The sequence below is a fragment of the Lemur catta genome, chromosome 5 (assembly GCF_020740605.2).
Source record: "Lemur catta isolate mLemCat1 chromosome 5, mLemCat1.pri, whole genome shotgun sequence".
NCBI lineage: Eukaryota > Metazoa > Chordata > Mammalia > Primates > Lemuridae > Lemur > Lemur catta.
The window spans coordinates 16,726,914-16,746,322 of NC_059132.1; the positions used below are offsets into that span (position 1 = coordinate 16,726,914).

A 19,409-nucleotide genomic window follows, 5' to 3' on the forward strand; every position below is an offset into this window, starting at 1 on the left:
ATTGTTCTGGACACTCCAAGCTATGAATGGTTTTTATATTTTTAAATGGCTGAAAAATCAAAAGGAGAATGATATTTCACGACACGTGCAAATTACATAAAATGCAAATTTCAGTGCCCATAAATGAAGTTTCAAAGGAACACAGACGCTCGCTGGTTTACATATTGTCTACGGCTACTTTCCCCCCAGCACAGCAGAAGCAAGTAGATGCCACAGAATTCATACAGCCCACAAAGCAGACTGTATTTGCCATCTGGCCCTTTCCAGACATCGTTTGTTGACCCCTGGAGTCAAAGATATTAAGGGAGGGTGACTTCTGAGACCAAACCTTTAATTTGGGGCTATAATAAAACAATAATGCAGAAGTTACTGAATGCTCCCTCTGGGTCAGGGTGTGTGTTAAGTGCTTATCATGCATAATTGGAAAAAAAACTTCTTTAACCTCAATTATGTGCCAACATGCATCATTTTATTGAATCTACAAAATATCCCATGACATAGTGGCTACTTTTAAAATCTCTAGATGAGGAAACGGAAGTTTAGAGCGGTGGTTCTCAGCCCAGGCTGCATGCTGGAATGATCCAGGGAGCTCTGACAACTTGCCGGTGCTCAGTAAGGTCTCACAGATCCGACGCGGGATCCCTCAAGGAGGCTGGCTGAATCCACATCTGTCTGAACTGAAAGCAACGCACTTAAGACCGACTTATACTTCCTTCCAAATGGTGAGAGTCATAGGCTGCAGCCATTTCTGAGACAAGGTTTACTCTTTCTTTCCAGCTAGCAGTTAGCAATGTTCCTTCTCTTTCTCCTGATAATGGTTTCCACTGCTTACTGTTTACTACGGGCTTTGTACTTTATCCTCATTACTGTCTTCTTCTTTAGGGTTTTCCAGTAACCCCTGCAGAGCTGATATCATTTCCCCGGGTTTCAGTAGAGGCTCAGATGAGGTTAGGGTGACGTGCCTACCAGTGACACGAGGCGTGAGCTCATGCTGGTGACACTCTGCTTCTTGGTCTTGGTGCTAATCGCACAGGAAGTCTGGTTTCTGAAAATTCACTGAGTTGTACACTTAGGTGGACTTTTCCGTATGTATGTTATACTGCAATAAAAAGTTTAAAAAGCACTTTGCCTAAGGTTACACAAAAAAACGAAGAAGCCAAGATTCAAACTCTACTCCACGTCACTGTTTCTTACAGTGTGATAAGACCTTTCTCATAATACAAGGAATTAAACAGCACTGAATCACACAGTGAGAAAGTTGTCCCCTTTTCAATTTTTGTTCAGACTTTCTGATTACACCAAGGAGAAAGTCTCTCTCTGGCGGTAGCATGTCTTTAACATTGATGGAACACTTGCTAACCTTCCGTGTTAATAACGGAGCGAAGACCTCAGGCTTAGCAAGCAGTATGTCTATCTAGCTAGGCTTTAATAATATTGCTTTATCTCCGTTACATTGAGTTTTCCTCAGTTACTTTCCGAAGCAGACTTGGCTCATGGCCTACACAACATCCATTTCCACTTTTTTCCTTAGTAACAGAAACTTGACTTTCGTGCTCCACTAGCAGACATCATTCCCCAGTCCTTGCGGTTAGGTAGGCCAGGTGGCAAAGCTTGGCCAATGAGAGTCAAGCAGAAGTTGCTGTGTGGTGTCTTCAGGACTGGTCCTTGGTTAAAAGGTACATAGGCTCACTCTTTTGTCTCTCCTCTTTCCAGATTGATGCCAGCCTGAAGGCTGGCGATCCAGCAGCCATCCTGGGCAATGGAGGTCACATAGTAAAGAAAACAAAGCAGACAGAGAAGGATACTGGGTTCCTAGTTATACCACGGAGTTGACAGAATTGCATTGCCTTTGATTACTTCCTCCCATTCTTTTTAAAATTTTTTGAGAAAGGGTCTCACTATGTTGCCCAGAGTGGGCTTGAATTCCTGGGCTCAAGCGATCCTCCCACCTCAGTCTCCTAAGTAGCTGGGATTATAGTTATGACCACTGTGCCTGGCTCTGTTCTTCAAGTATCTTACTTCTTTTCACTATCTTACTTATGCCTAATATTTCTGCTCTCCATTCCTAGACATCAAATGCAGTTTCTTACTGAGGACTCTAATTTATGGCAAACTATACAAATTTTCCATTTATAGTAACATAAAATTTCTTTAATTGTTTTTACACTAAAATAAATGTCAGTGTATCAAGATAAAAAAAATTAGATGTGAAATTGGTTTCCCTGATCATCACCTAAGAGCACATTTAGGAATAACACTGATGGGGTGTCGGGCAGATGTGGGAGGGGGAGAGGATGGGTGTATATGTACATAACGAGTATGATGCGCACCGTCTAGGGGATGGACACGTTTGAAGCTCTGACTGCGGGGGGGGGTATGGGGGCAAGGGCAACATACGTAACCTAAACTTTTGTACCCCCACAATATGCTGAAGTAAGAATAAAAAGAAATTAGATGTGAACTAGCATGGATGATTCATGGGACACAAAGTGACAAATTGGGAAGGGATTTTGGAAACCATTGTACTAGGTTATTTTGCCCTGTTATCAGTAGAGAACCCACAGGAGAGAGGTTCTCAGTTTTCCCAGGGGAACCCTTCTCTTGGTTGCCCTGGTGTTTGGGGATCTCATCCCTGGGCCTATGTCCAGCCAGGGCAGGCCTGAGGCCCACGTGTCTCACTTACCAGCTGTGTTCCAGCGTCTGTGTGCTGCCCCTTCCCTCCTGCCTCTTCTCCAGCTCCACCGCTGTCTGTTCCAACAGCGCAGACACAGCGTCCTGTGGAGACAAAGGCTGCTGGGTCACTGGGTGCACCGTGGGTGCTGCCCTACCTGCCAGGAATCAGAGCATCTCAGAGCTGTGACCCTTCCAATGACCTGGTAGTCAAACCGAAGACCAGAGTGGTCAAGTGTCTTGCCCAAGGTCACTGACAAAAACTGGAAATGCAGTCCTTAGTTCCTCTAACCAGCAGCTCTCCAGAGAATAACCCATGTGTGTGGAGACCTATGCAGTAGAATTGTGGAAGACAGGCAGGTTTAGCAGTTAAGTGAGAATGAATTACAGGTCTCTGCCTGTAAGGAGCTCGTGGCATTGTCAGAGAGATCAACACGTGAACCATCAAGAACAAAACAACATGATGAGGACTAGAAGAGAGGGAAGTACTGAACATTTGGGAATAGAAGCAGCAGCAGAGTTTGGAAGCTGCAATCAGGGAGAGCTTCCTGGAAGGAGAACAGCTATACTGAATGGTATCTACAGTGCAACAGCCTGTGTGACTTGAGGAAATTATTTAACCTCTCCGAAACTCAGTTTCTTCTGCTAACAACTAGAAAAGCTTGCTAGGAAGATGGAGACTGTCTATAAAGAACACAGAAGAGCACCTAGCACAAAATTGGCATCCAGCAAATGGCTGCTCACACTAAAGCAAAAATCAGAACTTGCAGTTCTCTAAGCACATGGTTAATGTGCAACTACCCTTGTAGTGTGGGCCAGAGGCTGGCTAATCCCTGCAATTTTCTTTTGGGGAAGGAAAGAGGGAACTAAAATCAATCGAAGGCCAGGGTATATGCCCAGCACTGTAAAGATGGCTTGATGGTTTAGGTGTAGCATCTTCTTTAATCTTTACAACCACACTGATAGCAGGCATTAGTGTGACTCAACTGAGAAATGGGACTCAAGGAGCTGGTACAGCTAGGGTTGATGGCTGATGTTACTTAACTCTAGAAAGATGAGATGCCAGTCACTCTCTCCTTTGCAGGGGGAGAGAGACCTGGTTTTGGGACCCAGCTTTGTTGCTTATTAAGTGTGTGTCTTAATGTCGTTTGGTTCATCTTTCTGAGCCTTGGTAAACTGCACATGATGAACAGGACAGTGCCTGATACAAAAGGAAGTGCAGAAAATAATGATGATAATGATGAAACGGAAGCGCGGAGGCGAAAGGAAAAAAACAAAGTAGACTTAATCCTTACTCTTATTTTCACCTGTGCCACCCGATCCATCGAAATTCCGGGCAGTGACTAAGGAACTAAGGACCGACAGAGGGAAGGGTCACTGGGAGAATCACAGACGCCCTGAGTGGCAGACGCTCTCAATGCTTGGATCCCCAGGATTCCCGTGCCCCACCTGCAAGGGGAACTTCACTGCCCAGCCGAGTCCCGGCCAGCCCACCTGCCCAGTCGGGGTGGGCTCTCCGAGTGTGGGAAACAGTTTAAGTTTATTTTAATAGGTTAAAATGTACTGTGCTAAAATGAAGACAATTCATTTTTGTAACCAAAAACAGGCTGTTGTAAGCTTTTCAAGTGATTCAAAATAATCACAGAACAGTTGCCATTTATCAAGCCTTTCCCAGTGCTCTTTACGTGTATTTCTTCACAGCTTTGTAACAGCCTCTTTAGGCTCATGTTGGAGCTGGAAAAATGGAGGCTCAGAGAGGTGATGTGAGCGATCTGTCACCCAACTACGAAACCCAGTCTTCTGACTCTCCTTCCCCTGACTTCCTATTGCCGCTTATACAAAGTGTCCACTATGGACCTTGAACACAGTTGGTGCTCAATTTAGGTTAATTTTCTACCTTCCACAGTTTTCTCTTTCTCCGTTTCATTTTTTAGAAATCATGAATTAAGGCTTTTGTCAGGCAAGAGATATTAGGTGAAGCATGGTACAGAAGAGGAAGCAAAGGCAGAAGGCAGCAAGCTGAGAAGGGCAGAGAATGTTCCTTCCTCATCCTCTTCTCCTGCTCCCTCCGCTCCATTTTTGCCACCCCTGGGAGAGGCGTTCCCTTCTGCGGTGCAGGGGCTTCCGTGCGGGAGGGCAGCGCACACCCGGTCCCTCCTCACCTTGCTTGCAGGCCCTGGGGTGGGGGCCGTGGCTCCCCCTGGCTTGGGTTCCCTGCTCTGCTTCTTCAAGTATTTGTAGCTCAGGAGGTTGTACCAGCGAGTCGACCTCTCCCCAGACCGGCAGACCTCAGCCAGGCTAATCTGGGCACCTCCCTGTTGGGGTGGAATAAAGGAGAGCATAAGCAGGGGTGACAAGGTGCTCTGGGAATCTGGCTCCCGGGGACAGTATGGAAAACACCACTAGGTGAGATGGAGGCATCCTGGGAGGAAGAAAGGCTTAATGATTCCAATAGCGCACTTGTTCACTCACCTGTTCACTCATTGGGTTAATCATCTGTTGCATCTTTGTTGAGGACCTATTCTATATGTATTTTCTTGGAAACAGGGTCTTGCTCTGTTGCCCTGGCTAGAGTGCAGTGGTGTCATCATAGCTCACTGCAACCTCCAACTCTTGGGCTCAAGTGATCCTCCTGTCTCGGCCTCCTGAGCTGGGACTACAGGCGCGCACCACCAAGCCCAGGTAATTTTTCTATTTTTAGTGGAGATGGGGTCTTGCTCAGGCTGAACTCCTGAACTCAAGCAATCCTCCCACCTCTGCTTCCCAGAGTGCTAGGATTACAGGTGTGAGCCACTGTGCCCAGCCTATCCTATATGTCTATAACTATATATATATATCTACATATAGAGATATACATTTTATTGTGATTAAAAAAAGCACCTAATATAAAACTCACCATCTTTACTGTTTTTAAGTGTACAGTTTGGTGGTGTTAAGCATATTCACGTAGTTTCAAAATAGATCTCCCAAACCTTCTTATCTTGTAAATTTGAAACTCTGTACTTGTTAAACAACAACTCCCTTTTTCTCCTTCCCCACAACCCTTGGGAACCACCGTTCTATTTCATTTCTATGAATTTGATGACTTCAGATACCTCATATAAGTGGGGCCACACAGTATGTGTCTTTTTGTGACTGGCTTATTTCACTTAATAACGTTTTCAAGGCCCATTTGCACTGTGGCTTTTTGGGGCCTTTTAGGGCTGAATAATATTTAATATACTATTCCATTGTATGTATACACTGCATTTGCTTATTCATTTATCCATTGATGGACATTTGGGTTACCTCGACCTCCTCACTACTGTGAATAGTACTGCCATGAACACGGGTGTGCAGATTACTCTTTAAGACCCCGCTTTCCATTTTTTTGGGTATATACCCAGAAATGGGATTGCTGGATCAGACAGTAGTTCCATTTTTAATTTTTTGAGGAACCACTATACTGTTTTCCTTTGCACTTGCACTATTTTATAATCCCAACAATGCACAAGAGTGCCAATTTCTCTACATTTTCACCAACACTTGCTATTGTGTGTTTTTTGACAGCCACTATCCTAGTGGGTAGTGATCTCTCATCGTGGTTTTGATTTACCTTTCTCTGATGATTTGTGATGCTGAGCATCTTTTCATATGCACATTGGCCTTTTGCATGCCATCTTTGGAGAAATAGCTATGCAAGTTGTTCTTGCATTTTTAAATTGGGTTATTTGATTTGCTGTTATCGAATACCCTCTTACGTCAGTCATATTAATTACCAGGTTCTGTGTTAGACACTAAGGACAATGCTGGTCCCCACATGGTCCCACCTTCCAAGAGCCAACAGTCTCCCAAGGAACTCAGACATTGAACAAGTAATTAATTACAAGTGAGGTGAAAAACTTCATGTTATTTTTCCTCTATCAAATTTGCAAATATAAAAAAATTGACAACACATGCTATTGATGAGGCTATGGGGAAAGAGGCACTTTCTCTTCTTGCCGGTGGGAACATAAAATGATAGAAACCCTAGACAGGAATTTGACCATATCTAGCAAAAACATGGACTCACATTACCCTTTGACCTAGCAATCCTCCCCACAGATGTCTGTCACACAGATACACCTGCACGAGTACAAAATAACCCACAAATAGGAGTCTTCATTCTAGTTCGCTTTTTAATAGCAAAAGATTTTAAACAATTCAAAGGTTCAGCAACAGGGGACTGGTTGTATAAACTATAATCTATCTACGCGATAGAATGTTGTGTAGCTGTGTAAAAAAAATGAGGAAGCTCTCTTTGTACTGATGCAGAGAGATCTCCAGGCTATATTGCGAAAGTAAAAAGCACGGTGCAGAACAGAATATATACGATGTTACCTTTTGTACAAGAAATGGAGAGAGGGATAAGGACATTTTTTTTTTCTATCTATACACTGCACCACGTTTGAGGTACAAGGGGAGTGGACATGATCGTATGTGTAATAAGAAACGATGGAAAGACAAAGAAGAAACTAATCAAAGTGGTTACAAAGGAGAGGAGGCAGGATCGGGGTGAGGGAGGGAAAAATTTCTCTTCAGCACACCTTTCTATACAATTTCTCTTCCAGTCATGTAAATGCATCCCTGAAGACGAAAACAGACCACAAAAACAACAAAAAACCCTAATGGAATATAAGCTCACAGAGAAAGGAATTATTTCAAGTGACTTAACATTTTTACTGTATTTTCACCACACATCCTTAACGGAAAGGACTCCAGAATAACTTTAATCATCCCGCAAAGGTTGTATAGTCTCGACATGTCCCTGTTTGATGAGGCCGGGTCAGGTGTGGGAAGGGGGTCAGCTCGCCCACCTTCCCCTGCCCCAGACACACCGGCGGCTGTGCCAACGGGCGGCAGAAACACCAACAGCCAGTTTGCAAAGTGGGCCTGGAACCAAGCAGTGGCACAGGATGACGTCCAGGATGAGGAGGGGGCTCCTTCATCCACCTGGGATCCTTCTGGTTTTTCCTGCCATCAGGACGTACCACCAGAACGTGGCATGGACTGTGCCACAGAAGCCGTGGGAGGAGGGTGGTGAGCAGAGAAGGGAAGCAGACACAACGCTGACGACTTCACTTGTGTGGCACCAGCTTCCTCATCTGGAAGACGGGAAAATATCTCCCACCCACAGGGATCTTCGGAGGATCAGAGTCAATGAACATTATTGCACGCTTGGCACATTTTAGGTACCCAGAATAAATGTAAATATAGATGAATACATGTGTATTGCTCACTTATTCATTCAACAAATATTCCCTGAGCGCTTTGAAGACTCTGGAGCCACAGAAACATGTAAGACACGATTCTTCCCCCAAGTGGCTTGTGGTTTCATGGCGAGACGGATGAGCGTGTCGGATATTGCCGTTCAGAACATGCCAGGTCCAAGGGGGAGGAATGTGATCACAGTTTTGAGGTGTGGCACCTCCATGAGATTATTATTAATTCCAACAGGATGCACCATCTATTCGGGGCTGCCTTATTGGTGTGAATATCGTCTGCTTCACTGAACTGGATGCACTTGAAGGCACTTACATAGTCCCTCATTCATTTATTCAACACACAAAGATTTACTGCAAAGCCTCTATGTGCCAGGCATTGTTCTGGGTGCTGGGGACACAGAAGGATTTAAGGCAGATAAATATCTAACCCTTATGAACTTATATTTGAACCTGGGGGAATCAGATAAAGAATTCAATAGTAAACTCCATACTATGTTTCATTGAATCTAAGATGCCACTGATTATAAAGTGCTGGTGTTTTCAAGGAACACGAAGAGGCTGGAGGAAGAGCTCTGGGGATGAAATCCCAGAGACAAGAAGGGGCCAGATCTCTTGGGCCCTTGGAGGCTAGGTAAAGGACCCAGGTGTCAACTCTAGGTGGAGACAGAAGCCATCCTAAGGTTTCAGCAGAGGAATGGCATGCAGTGATTTACATTTAAATAGAATGACTCTGGCTACTGTGTAGAAGAGAGGATGAAGGAGAGGAGGAGGGACAGAACCAGGGAGATCCAGTAGGAAAAGCCCGCAATCACTAGGTGGGAGGATAGTGGCTGGGGTTGGGAAGTGGTGAGAAATGGCAGGAGTCTGGCTGTCTTCTAAAGGTGGAGCTAAGAGGATGGGGTGTGGTGGGGGCATGGGTCAAGGATGTCTCCAAGGTGTCTGGCCTGAGCTGAGACAGTGGAGACAGGGTGCAAGGCTAGGGGCCCTCTTGCAGCCATGTTAGCTGGAGATGGGTATCTGACACGTAAGAGAAGGGCATGGCTTGGAGATGTGACATTAGAGATGAGTGGAGAGGCCTGGGCTGGAGTCAGTTACCTGGGATAGCGTTTGCAGCCAGGAGATAAAATGAGACTCCGACTACAGAGGTCAGGGAGAGGAGGAAGAGCCAGCAAAGCAGCCCGAGAGAAGCCACAATGCGGGAAGAGCACCAGGAGTGCCAGGTGTCTGGGAAGCGAGCAACGGATGCTGAGAGCCTACAGCAGGTGCAGCCAACGGGCCGCGAGAGGGGCGGATGGAGAACTGGCCACCGATCTAGCGACAAGGAGCTCACTACAACCGCAATGAGGGCAAACGCCCACAGGGTTTGGGTTACAGACAGAACGGGACCCACCTCTTTCAAATTTTGCAGTAAAGAAAGAAAAAGAAACAATGTAATAGTTGGAGGTGGAAATGGGGTGGAAAGGTTTTCGTTTTTTTTGTTTTAAGCATGGGAGAAATAACAGCACGTTAGGTCCAGTTGAGGAGGGAAAATTGAAGCTAGAGAGCGCAGAATGGCAGCTGGGATGACGTCCTTGAGTGGGGTGTGGGGCAGGCCGCAGACAGGAGAGCCGAAGGCCCATCTTCAAAACCCCCGAGAACAGCTACTGCTCTAGGCATGGGAGCTCTCCTCTCATTCCTCTCTTCTCTCCCCTGGAGAGAAGTATGAATTAGTCATTGTGCTGAGTGGGAGTCAACGGTCCAGGGCACACGGAGTAATTGCTGGGCAGCACGCAGGGCTCATGGGAAGTTAGCAATCACAGTTTTCAAATGGCACCAGGCAGTGTGGTTCTCTGCATTTTCCCCCAGTTGCATGGGTGGAGAGGAGGAGGTGGAGAGTTCACTTCGACAGGGCTGGGGTTGTGCCAAGTGAGCACGGCAACGTGAGGAAGGTGCAAGAAAGCTGTTACGGTGGCTAACTATTGCGTGTAAGCGGGACCTGGGAAGCAGGCTGCCTTGACAGAACCTGGGCTGGGTGGCGGTGAACTTGCCAGTCGAGCAGCTGGCAACTCGGACCCCTGTGATGCTACGCTAGGGCATTTGGTGAGACTGGTGCCTGTGATGTTGGGGAAGGCAGGCCGTGTATTCCCCAAACCCATAATCCAGTCTGGGGACGTGAGAGACGCCCACGCTAACCCCCAGAGAGGTAGCATAGTGCCACGGCTGTGCACGAGGAAGCTGGAAGCCGTGTTCAAATCCAGGCTTTGCCATCTTCTCTCTGGATGACCTGGGCAGGTTACTTAGCCTTTCTGGGTCTTGATGCCTTATTTTCCCAGGGGCCTCATAAGGTTTAAATGAGATATTGCAGCAGAGTGCTCAGCCCATGGTGGGCACACAGGCACGGCTGTGTGTGATCTCGTTGTCGTCGCCTGGCTGGCTGAACGGCTTAAGACAGACTGGGGATTCCACGGAGCCAGCAGTGCAGGGAGTCTCTGTGGGGAGACAGATAAGCCCTTTCTCCTCCCGTCTCATTGCTGTCCTCCTCCAGCCACCAAAACACGACAGCCTGACACTCCACGTCCCCACCGCATACGGGAAAGGAGGTTTCCCATTGGCCACAGACGGAGACAAGCCACAGTGAGATGAGCGCTTTGGCTGCTCCCATGGCAACCAGCAATGACCAGACTTCAATTAGGAAGGAGGAATAAAAGGCATCCAATTAGGAGAAGAAAACAGGATTGAGTCTCTTCTTGTTTCGGAATGCCCAGGGCCGAGGAAACGCTTCACTGGGGGAGCCCGGGTTTGGAAAAGCGTTCTGCGTGGCTGCTTGGCGTTCACCACGCTTGCCAAGCCCTTCCGGCGCCAGCCCCACCTCGGGGCTGCAGGGAGCCCTGCGCTGGCCACGAGGTAACACAGAGGGCCGACATGTGCGCACCTCAGACGAGGACCCGCCTGGGTCCAAACACGGCTTCTGCCACTTTCTGACTGTGTGACCTTAGGAAAGGTGTTTCACCTCTTTGTGCCTCAGTTTCCCCACTGGTATATGGTACCTATTTCATAAGACTGGAGTGAGAATCGATGGAGATAATGCAGGTGAGGAGCTTAGCCCAGTGCCTGCTGCATAAATCGCAGCCTGTTGACTGTAGCTATCGCAGGACTGTCAGGAGTAACAGCGCAAACGGCAGCGATGCTATCACGTTCCCCAGCTGAGGAGGAAAGCGCTAGGCATCCCGGGAGCACCAAGCATGTGCACTTTGTCGCTCTACATCCTTGCTACTCAAAGTGTGGTCCAGGGGTCAGCAGCACGAGCATCACCCGGGAACTTGTTAGAAATGCAGACCCTCAGGACCCGCCCCAGACTTGCCGAATCAAAATCTACATACACAACTCCAGGTAAAGCAGCCTCATTTAATCCTCAGGGGACCAATTTTGAGGTAGGCAGTAGGAGCCGGATTTTACAGATAAAGGAACTGAAGACTCTTAGATGACACAGCTGGGCAGGGCAAGTCTGGGGACTTAGCCTCAGCGCAATCCTATGGCAGAGAAGGGTTTTACAGCACCGGCAGGTCCAGGCAGGGGTGGAGAGTAAAAGTTCCCCACTCCAGGCGAGGGCCTGTGGTCACAGCAGGAGAAAGGGACCAGCCCACCACTCTCCCAGCTGCCAGGCTCGGAGGCAGGGAGAGGTGCAGGAGGCACACACACCCCGTTTCTTTCCCCTGCATGTGCCCCACATTTCCTGTCACTTCAACCCATCCATTTCCAGCACAGCCCCCACCACAATTGTTTCCGCGTTGGCCATCAAAGCTGGCTCCTTGATGAGTTAGTTCCACGCTGAATCCTCAGCACAGGGTGGGCACGTAACGGGCTCTCAGGGAACATCTGAGCATGAATAGAGCTGTGTTCTAGGTGTCATGCCCACGTGTGGGCCTCTCTGTGCCCACAATTGACTTATTATTAAAATACTCTAACATCTAAGGGGCATCGGGGTTAACGAAGCCTTTTACTTCTTTTAATGCACCAGCACGTCACACGCCCCTGAGTTGGCTATAAATGCCCCTTTTACAGATGAGAAAGCTGCACTTGGGTCTGCCTGTCTCTAAGGGTGTGAATGTACCCAGAGCTACGTCGTCTCCAGTCCTGACTCCTCTGCCAATGGCAGTGAGGAGGAGGAGGTCACAGGAGCTCTGATCCAGGGAGGGGACTAGCAACATCCCACCCACAAGACCCTACTGTGTTTTAGACACTTGAGTAGGTGCTCTACACGTACTTGTAACTTGCCCGAGGTCACCCAGCTATATAGCAAGTGGTAGAGCTGGGATTTCAGTGCCTGTCTGCTTGTTCTTATTATTCTGTGCTGCTTGTCTACGCTCTGACTCAGTACAGAAATGCTGCGGGATATGGCTGGCACCTCCCAGGCTCTGACGGTTTAGAAAGTACCTCCAGGTAAATCACACTTCTTGTGAAAAGAGCGCCTCCCTGCCCTTCCACAGCTCTGAGAACAATGTTCACCTGCGGAAGCATCTCTGCCTGGGATCCAGGATGAGCCTGACTGGCACCTCAGCCTGCATCTCCTTCCAGCCTCGTCCCCAAAGCTCAGGGTGGACCCATCCCCCGAAGGACGGCAAGGCCAGCCGGCCAGACGGTCAGACGCGGCCCTTACCAGGCACTCCTCCAGATGGCTCCTGTCAGTCGTACAGACGTCGACTCTTAAGGTCTTCTGGTGAAGGGCTGGGTAGGACATGGACACCCAGAACACCTCATTGAACACGAGGGTATCTGAGGCGTCCAGGGGCCGGGTCCGGAACAGGCAGGTGGTGCTTTCGGAGCAAGGAAGGACAGCCACGCGAATGTTCCTAGAGGGAGACAGAACCACCGTGCTTGGCGCAGCCCAGGGCTGGGCTCATGTGTTGGGCTAAACGGCTGCTGAAATGAATCCCTAAGAAAACAACAGTGGACAAGAGCTTGTGGAACTGAGGAATCTGGGGAACCAGGCCCCGCATACACCGCAAGGTAAAACGCGGCCACCCCTGCGGAGGGGAATTTGACAATTCTAACAAAATCCCAGGTGCACCTGTCCTTTGACCCAGACCCCTCACTTGCAGGCATTAGCCCAGACACCCCTGCACAAGCCCCCGGGAGACAGGGAGAAGCTATTTCCCCGGCACCGTCTGTGTGGGCGAAAGACTGAAAAAAACCCGCGCGTCCCTCTCGTCGCCCTTCTGTTTCGTCTGCCTTCCTGCCTTCTTCCTTCTTCCCACATGTCCCACCCCCGTCTGCCGGCGGGTGCAGTCCACAGAAATACAAGCTCCTGTTGCTGCGTTCAAGGCCACATGGTCTAGTTACAAGAGAGAAACACGTCGGCAGGTGAGTGCCTTGAAGCACAAACCTGGTCCAACGAGGGAAGAGCCCACGTGTGGACAGTGCACGTGGCTGCCCCCCTGGCAGCCTCACTACCTGGCCACACCCTCCCAGGAGCAGCACAGCGACTGGCGCTGACTCTTGAAAACAGAGGACTGGACTCTTTCGGCATGAAACACTTAAGCTTAGAAGAGACAAAATGGACTGCGACCATTCTTCTTCACGAGGCTGAAAGTGGAGGAGGACAGGGTCCACGAAGGATTTATCAACTGCCCCACTCCTAGTGCTGCCACGTGGCAGGTGCTCAGGACATGCTGGTGAAAGAATTGAAAGTGTCTAGGGTGCCCTTCTTCATAATCATCGTGACTGTACCCACACGAAGAGGACTGACGTTGAGCATTATTGCAATATGCATTAAAAACCCACAGTGGGGTGACAAGCCCTACGGTTGGTCCAGGACAGAGTGGGAAAGTGCCCCCAGGGCGGGCTGTGGAGCACAGGATCACACACACCTGTCCAGCCACATACTCACACTTTCTGGTCTTGCGGCAGCAACAGAGCAGAAAGGTTACTCAGCTGGATGATGAATATTGCAAATTGCTTATTCTTCTCATCGTACCTGAAATGAAAAGGGGCCCACGGAACACCCGTCAGCAACACACGTCTCTCCCTCATTCCGTCTTCCTCTCAGTAATCACAGGGCATGGCTGGGGGCTGTGCTGAGGCTAGTGGTGAGCCGGAGAGCACAGGCCCAGTGCTTTGTTGCTACGTGGGACGTAGGTCCAGAGCTGTCGCTTGTCTGAATTTTTAGAGAGAACTCAGAAGTTTGGGTAAAATTTTCTTATATTGAAATGTGGGCAATTCAATCCTATTAAAACAAATACTGAGGTCATCCCTCAGCAAAAGAAAACACCAGCACATGTATCGACCACATCGGGGCTGTAGCCCCCCATGGTCGACTTGGGTCCAATCACCGAACCCTGGATGGGATGGGAAGACAAAAGCCACAGCGACAGGGACAAACACACTGACAGGGAGGAAGTCTCAGTCCGGTCCTGGCTCTGCCACCGGCCAGCTCTGAGAGTTAGAGCAAGTCACAGGTCTTTCAAAACCTCACTTTTTTTGGTTGTTGTTGTTAAGACAGAGTCTCGCTCTGTTGCCCAGGCTAGAGTGCCGTGGTGTTAGCCTAGCTCACAGCAACCTCAAACTCCTGGGCTCAAGTGATCCTCCTCCTGCCTCAGCCTCCTCCCGAGTAGCTGGGACTACAGGCATGCGCCACCATGCCCGGCTATTTTTTCTATATATTTTTAGTTGTCCAGCTAATTTCTTTCTATTTTTTTAGTAGAGATGGGATCTCGCTCTTGCTCAGGCTGGTCTCGTACTCCTGACCTAGAGCGATCCTCCCGCCTCGGCCTCCCAGAGTGCTAGGATTACAGGCGTGAGCCACCTCACCCGGCCTAAAACCTCACTTTTCACATCCGCAAAATGGGGAGCCAGGAGGTGGGGAAGGAGTTGGCACCCTTTTAGTTAGAGGAGCACAGTGGCCAGGCGAGGAGGTAAGTGCCAGTAAATTGCTGCTGACAAACAAGGGACCCGCACAGACCACTCCCTCCATCCTTGTCTTCCCTGTCACTTACTTCAGGGCAATCTGAACTCGGGTTGCACCCACTGCTTCCGATTCATCACTGTCAAACGCAGCGGCTTCCGAAGCACCTAGTCTAAAAGATAACAGAAGGGAGGGGAGTCAGGCCTCCCTGCGGCGACCCACTCTGGAAGGCTGCGGGTGGATCCCCAAGGAGGAAAGTCTGGGTCTGCTCAGCCTCCCTGCAGACCCCTTCCTGAAGGGGCTTCCCTCTGCCTAGTGCTTGCTTCCCAGCCTTGCACCGGCTCCTGCAGAGCCAGCGCTCTCCCACCTGGAAGGGTCTATAGCCCTGGGAGAAGCCAGTGCTGTCCCTGCCTTGGGCTGCAAAGGGGAAGCTGGGGTCACCCGTGCTCTCGAGGGGGCCCCCCCACACTGGTGGAGGCTGACACTCCGCCACCCCGCAGGCCTGGGCTCTGCGTACACAGTTCCCGGCCAGTACTCAGGCACTCACCTCTGCACAGAGGCCTCGTACACACCACTGTCCCCTGCCACTGACTCGTCTGACACTGCAGCTGAGACACAGGCCACTTTCAGGCCACACCCCTGGGTCGTGCTCACGGCTAGAGGAAGACAGAGGCAACAGGAAGGATGTAAAAAGGCAGATTCAGAAACCAGGGTACTGTCTTTGTCTTTACAACACCCAACTTCGATCCCCCCTCTGTCGTAAGACGGTCCCGCCAAATCCCAATCTCTGAATCTAAAGCAAGGTCCTGCTTTGCTCGGGCTAATGGAAGGGGTCGCATACGATTGTGTGTTTAACATCCAGGCTCTGGAGTCAAACAGCCTGGGTGCAAATCCCAGCTCCACCTCTTACTGCTCCACGACCTTGAGACACTGATTTAAGGCTTTGAAGCCCCAGGGGATAACAATTTGTAAATAGGGAATAATAATCCCTACCTACAGGGCTGTTGGGAGAACTCAGTGAGACATTATAAGAGAAGCCCTTAGAGACTGGTGCGTGCAAAGTGCTCTGCAAAACTCATTACTGCTATCCTTATTGCCACTAGTGTCTGTATCACCATGGTGATGCCTTCTAGATCCATCCCCACACACCTGGGGCAACATAACAGCCCCTGAACCCTCATGAGGAGGGGTACAGGGGGAGTAAGCACCTGTTCTCCTACCTGGCCTATCCCATTCCATCCCTAACTCAGCTCCTCCTCTTCCCTACCCTCAACAGAGGTTCTTGAAAGTCTCTGGCCCAGAGCTCTGACTGGGCACTCAGCACATATTGCATGTTCCTTCCTTGCCCAAGTAATAAGCACCTACTGTGTGCCAGGCCCACTGCCAGGCTCAGAGCCACTGTGATGACTAAGACAGTCCCTGCCCTCCACACAGCAGGGAAGGCCAGAGCCAGATCTTGTCACCCCCCAGGTGACACTTCCGAGCACCTGCTGTACGGAGGGGCACGGGGACCGGCATGGCAGGCTGGGGAAGCGGGCGGGTGACCCGAGCCTGAGAGGCTGCAGATGCCGCGATGGGGAAGCCGAGCCCGTCCCACACCCGCTGAGCCCGTGGAGACCTCCCGCCTTCAGACCCACTTCAGACCCAGCATCTCCACCCTCCGCTAAACCACTTAAGGAGATTAACTCGTCTGCTGACTGAACAGCAGCTCTAATCGCATAACCTGCTTAGCGCCCCGGCGCTGCCCAGCATAGCTGGTGGCAGGGGAGGCTTCCGGAGATGGCGCGAAGGAAATGCCATCCCGGGCCTGTGTGTGCCCAGCCTCGAGTGCTATCTCTGGCCCACGAGCCCCAAGGACACTGCCGGGGAGGGGAGTCACCTGTACCTCCTCCTCTCCAGGGAACAATTTTCTGAAGTCTGCCACCTGCTGTAGTGGGAAGCTTGTTTTTGTTTTCATTTGAGAGCACTCAGTAAGACTCCCTTCCTGACGAGGGAACCCCAGGAATCTCCCAGTTCCTCTTCTAAGGAAGCCATTGGCACTCAGAGCCTTTAGTTACCCAAGAAGCCACATCTCTCCCACGCTCCCCCGGGCCCCTGCATGCCAACAGACAGGTCTGGGCACAGCCCGGAGCCGCAGGGCCGGGGTGGGTCCCGCTGCGCTAACTGCCTCCCAGGGAGCCAGGAGCAGGAGCCCTTTGCAGACAGAGCTGGGCGCAGGGACACTGTGCATTCTGGGCAGGTGGTCCTGGTACCAATCTGCAGCCCGCTGTGTCCACTGTGTGGGACTAACCTGACATAAGTCTTTTAACCTCACTTTGGCCTTATGTTTTTCATCTGTAAGATGATGGGGATTAAAAAAAAAGAACCCACTTTAGATGTTTTGAGGCTTACATGAGTATTTACTCACGCACAACAGTACCTGAATCCTGGACACCTACAGTCAATAAATCATAGCTCTTATTACTTTGTGGGGGAGGGGGGATGCCAGGAAAGCCAAGGAGCCCCAGGTGAGCTCACTGAGCACCCTGCTCAGTCCTGACCTTCGCACCCACAGCCAGATGGGCCGCGGGGCCGGCAAGCACTGGAGTGCTGCACGAACAGGTACACGGAGCTGCCTCCCATCCTAGAGGCAGGGAGACAATGAAGGACTTGGGTCCTGGGGTCACAAAGACCCTTTGTCACTTGGAGACTGGGTGACCTAAGGCAAGTGATGTCACCTCTCTGAACCTCCAATTCCTCATCTGTGAAATGGACAGAAGGAACCTATTTCACCATGTAGAGCACAGTGCCCAACACATAATGCATCCTGATAAATGTTATCTAGCATGATTTGCCATGTGATGGCTGCTAAGGAGAAAAAGGTTTTCTCCTAATGAATCTTAGCTGTCGATGTCTGCATCATGTTGTCTTTTGAAGATCCCAACTCGAATCTCGACACCAGCATGTTCCTTTTGACCCCACGCAGAACGGGAGTCAGACCATATCGTTTCTGGCTTCAAAGGGTCACATGCAGTTAGGATAAAATCCAACTCCTTGCCACAGTCCACCCCGCCTTACAGGATCTGGGCTCTGCCTAATTCTCCAGCCCCGTTGGTGACGCCCTTCCTCTGACTTGTGGCTTCCTGGCCCCTCTAACTCCAGAGATTTTGCTCACATCACCTTCCTTCACAGCCCACTCTAAGCTGGCAGTCCCCACTCTAGCCAGAAAGGCTCTGCCACATCCCGGGTTTTATTTGCTCCATGGTGCATCCGTCTAGCTGCACATGCACTGCCTGTGCCTCCATTTGAACGTAAGCTTCATGAGAACAGGGACCCTGTCTGTTGTCAACATGGTGTCCCTAATGACCAACCCAGTGCCTGGCACATGGCATATCTGTTGAACAAATGAATCCACCAGGGAAACCCTTGGCACGAGACCTAGAGCATAATGAGTGAATATCTACTGAATAAATAAGCACATAAACCTACCACGTAAAGACCCGGCCCACAGAAAGCCGTCGGTAATGTCGACCGTCATGATCACTGGGGTTCTGGGCACAAAGCGTCTCTCTCCCTCCTCCCGTTCCCAGCCCCTGGACGCCGTGCTCTACCTTGGCAGGGCTGCTTGCCCTCCGTCCCCACTTCTTCCAGCCGGTATCTTTCCCGCGTGCCGCTGCCGAGGCTCAGTTCACAAAGAGTGGCGCTCAGCTCTGGGTCTTCGAACTCCAGGGGGTTGAGGAAGGCATCTCCAGCCAGGAGGGGGTCGGTGATGAGAGGGGAGCAGGGCGGGGACGGGGAGGAGAGGGAGGAGCGTGGGGACAGGGAGCTCATGGACTTCGGGGTGCCAGACAGGGAGCGCAGGGCCTGCAGGCGGCCGCCTCCCTCCGCCTTCTGGGTCTTGGCCACCTCGTCCTCGTGGATGGTGGTGATGCAGCCCGACGGCCGGAAGCCCGTGGCCCCCTCCAGGAGCAGGAGCTCCACCTTGCTCTGCAGCTCCGAGTCCAGCTGCTCGAAGGGGTCATAGTAGAGGTCAGTGAAGCTGGCCGAGGTGGAGGAGTCCAGGCTGGATGCGGCCAGGGAGCCCCGGCTGGAGGTGAGGGAGCCAGGGCTGCTGCCTGAGGACAGGGACTGCATGCTGCTGGAGAGGCTGGGGCACAGGGAGGGCGCAGGTGAGACGCACACACTGAGGCTCTCTGCCCAGCTCTGGAAAGCACCATGGTCTCACTGCACCCACTTGACAAGTCTCTAGGGTAAAGCATCCACCCCCTTTTAACCGGAAAAAAAAAAAAAAAAAAACTTACACCCCAAGAAACCCATACAACCAGACAGTGGCAGGGCTGGGATGTGAACCCAAGTCAGCTGCCTCAAAAATCCACGTTTTCCTTTGCATCTGTTTCCCAAACCCCCACCGGCCACACTGCATTTTCACGATACTTTTCCTTAATTGAATCCAGCCCCAAATAATATTTCTTAATATCTTTCTTGAAATTAACTCACCTTTTTATACTTTAAAATATTTATCTTAAAAAGAAACTTTATATCCTAGTATAATTTGGAAAGCAGTATCCCTTGCTACAAACAGAAGGCAACCATTATAAAAAATCTGATGAAAACAAAATGTTGTTATTAAATTGTTG

At 50.2% G+C, this 19,409-nt stretch overlaps 1 protein-coding gene across 1 annotated transcript in view; it reads right to left on the bottom strand.

The window, feature by feature from the left end:
• WWC1 (WW and C2 domain containing 1) overlaps nucleotides 1–19,409 on the bottom strand; it is a 142,840-nt gene that overhangs the window by 19,773 nt on the left and 103,658 nt on the right. Inside the window, exons 11-17 of the mRNA XM_045551216.1 lie at nucleotides 18,384–18,919; nucleotides 15,341–15,449; nucleotides 14,885–14,965; nucleotides 13,780–13,866; nucleotides 12,550–12,742; nucleotides 4,833–4,985; nucleotides 2,684–2,775 (exon numbers count right to left, since the gene is read on the bottom strand). Of these exons, the coding sequence (XP_045407172.1) occupies nucleotides 2,684–2,775; nucleotides 4,833–4,985; nucleotides 12,550–12,742; nucleotides 13,780–13,866; nucleotides 14,885–14,965; nucleotides 15,341–15,449; nucleotides 18,384–18,919 (1,251 nt within the window). The remainder of the gene's footprint in view (nucleotides 1–2,683; nucleotides 2,776–4,832; nucleotides 4,986–12,549; nucleotides 12,743–13,779; nucleotides 13,867–14,884; nucleotides 14,966–15,340; nucleotides 15,450–18,383; nucleotides 18,920–19,409) is intronic.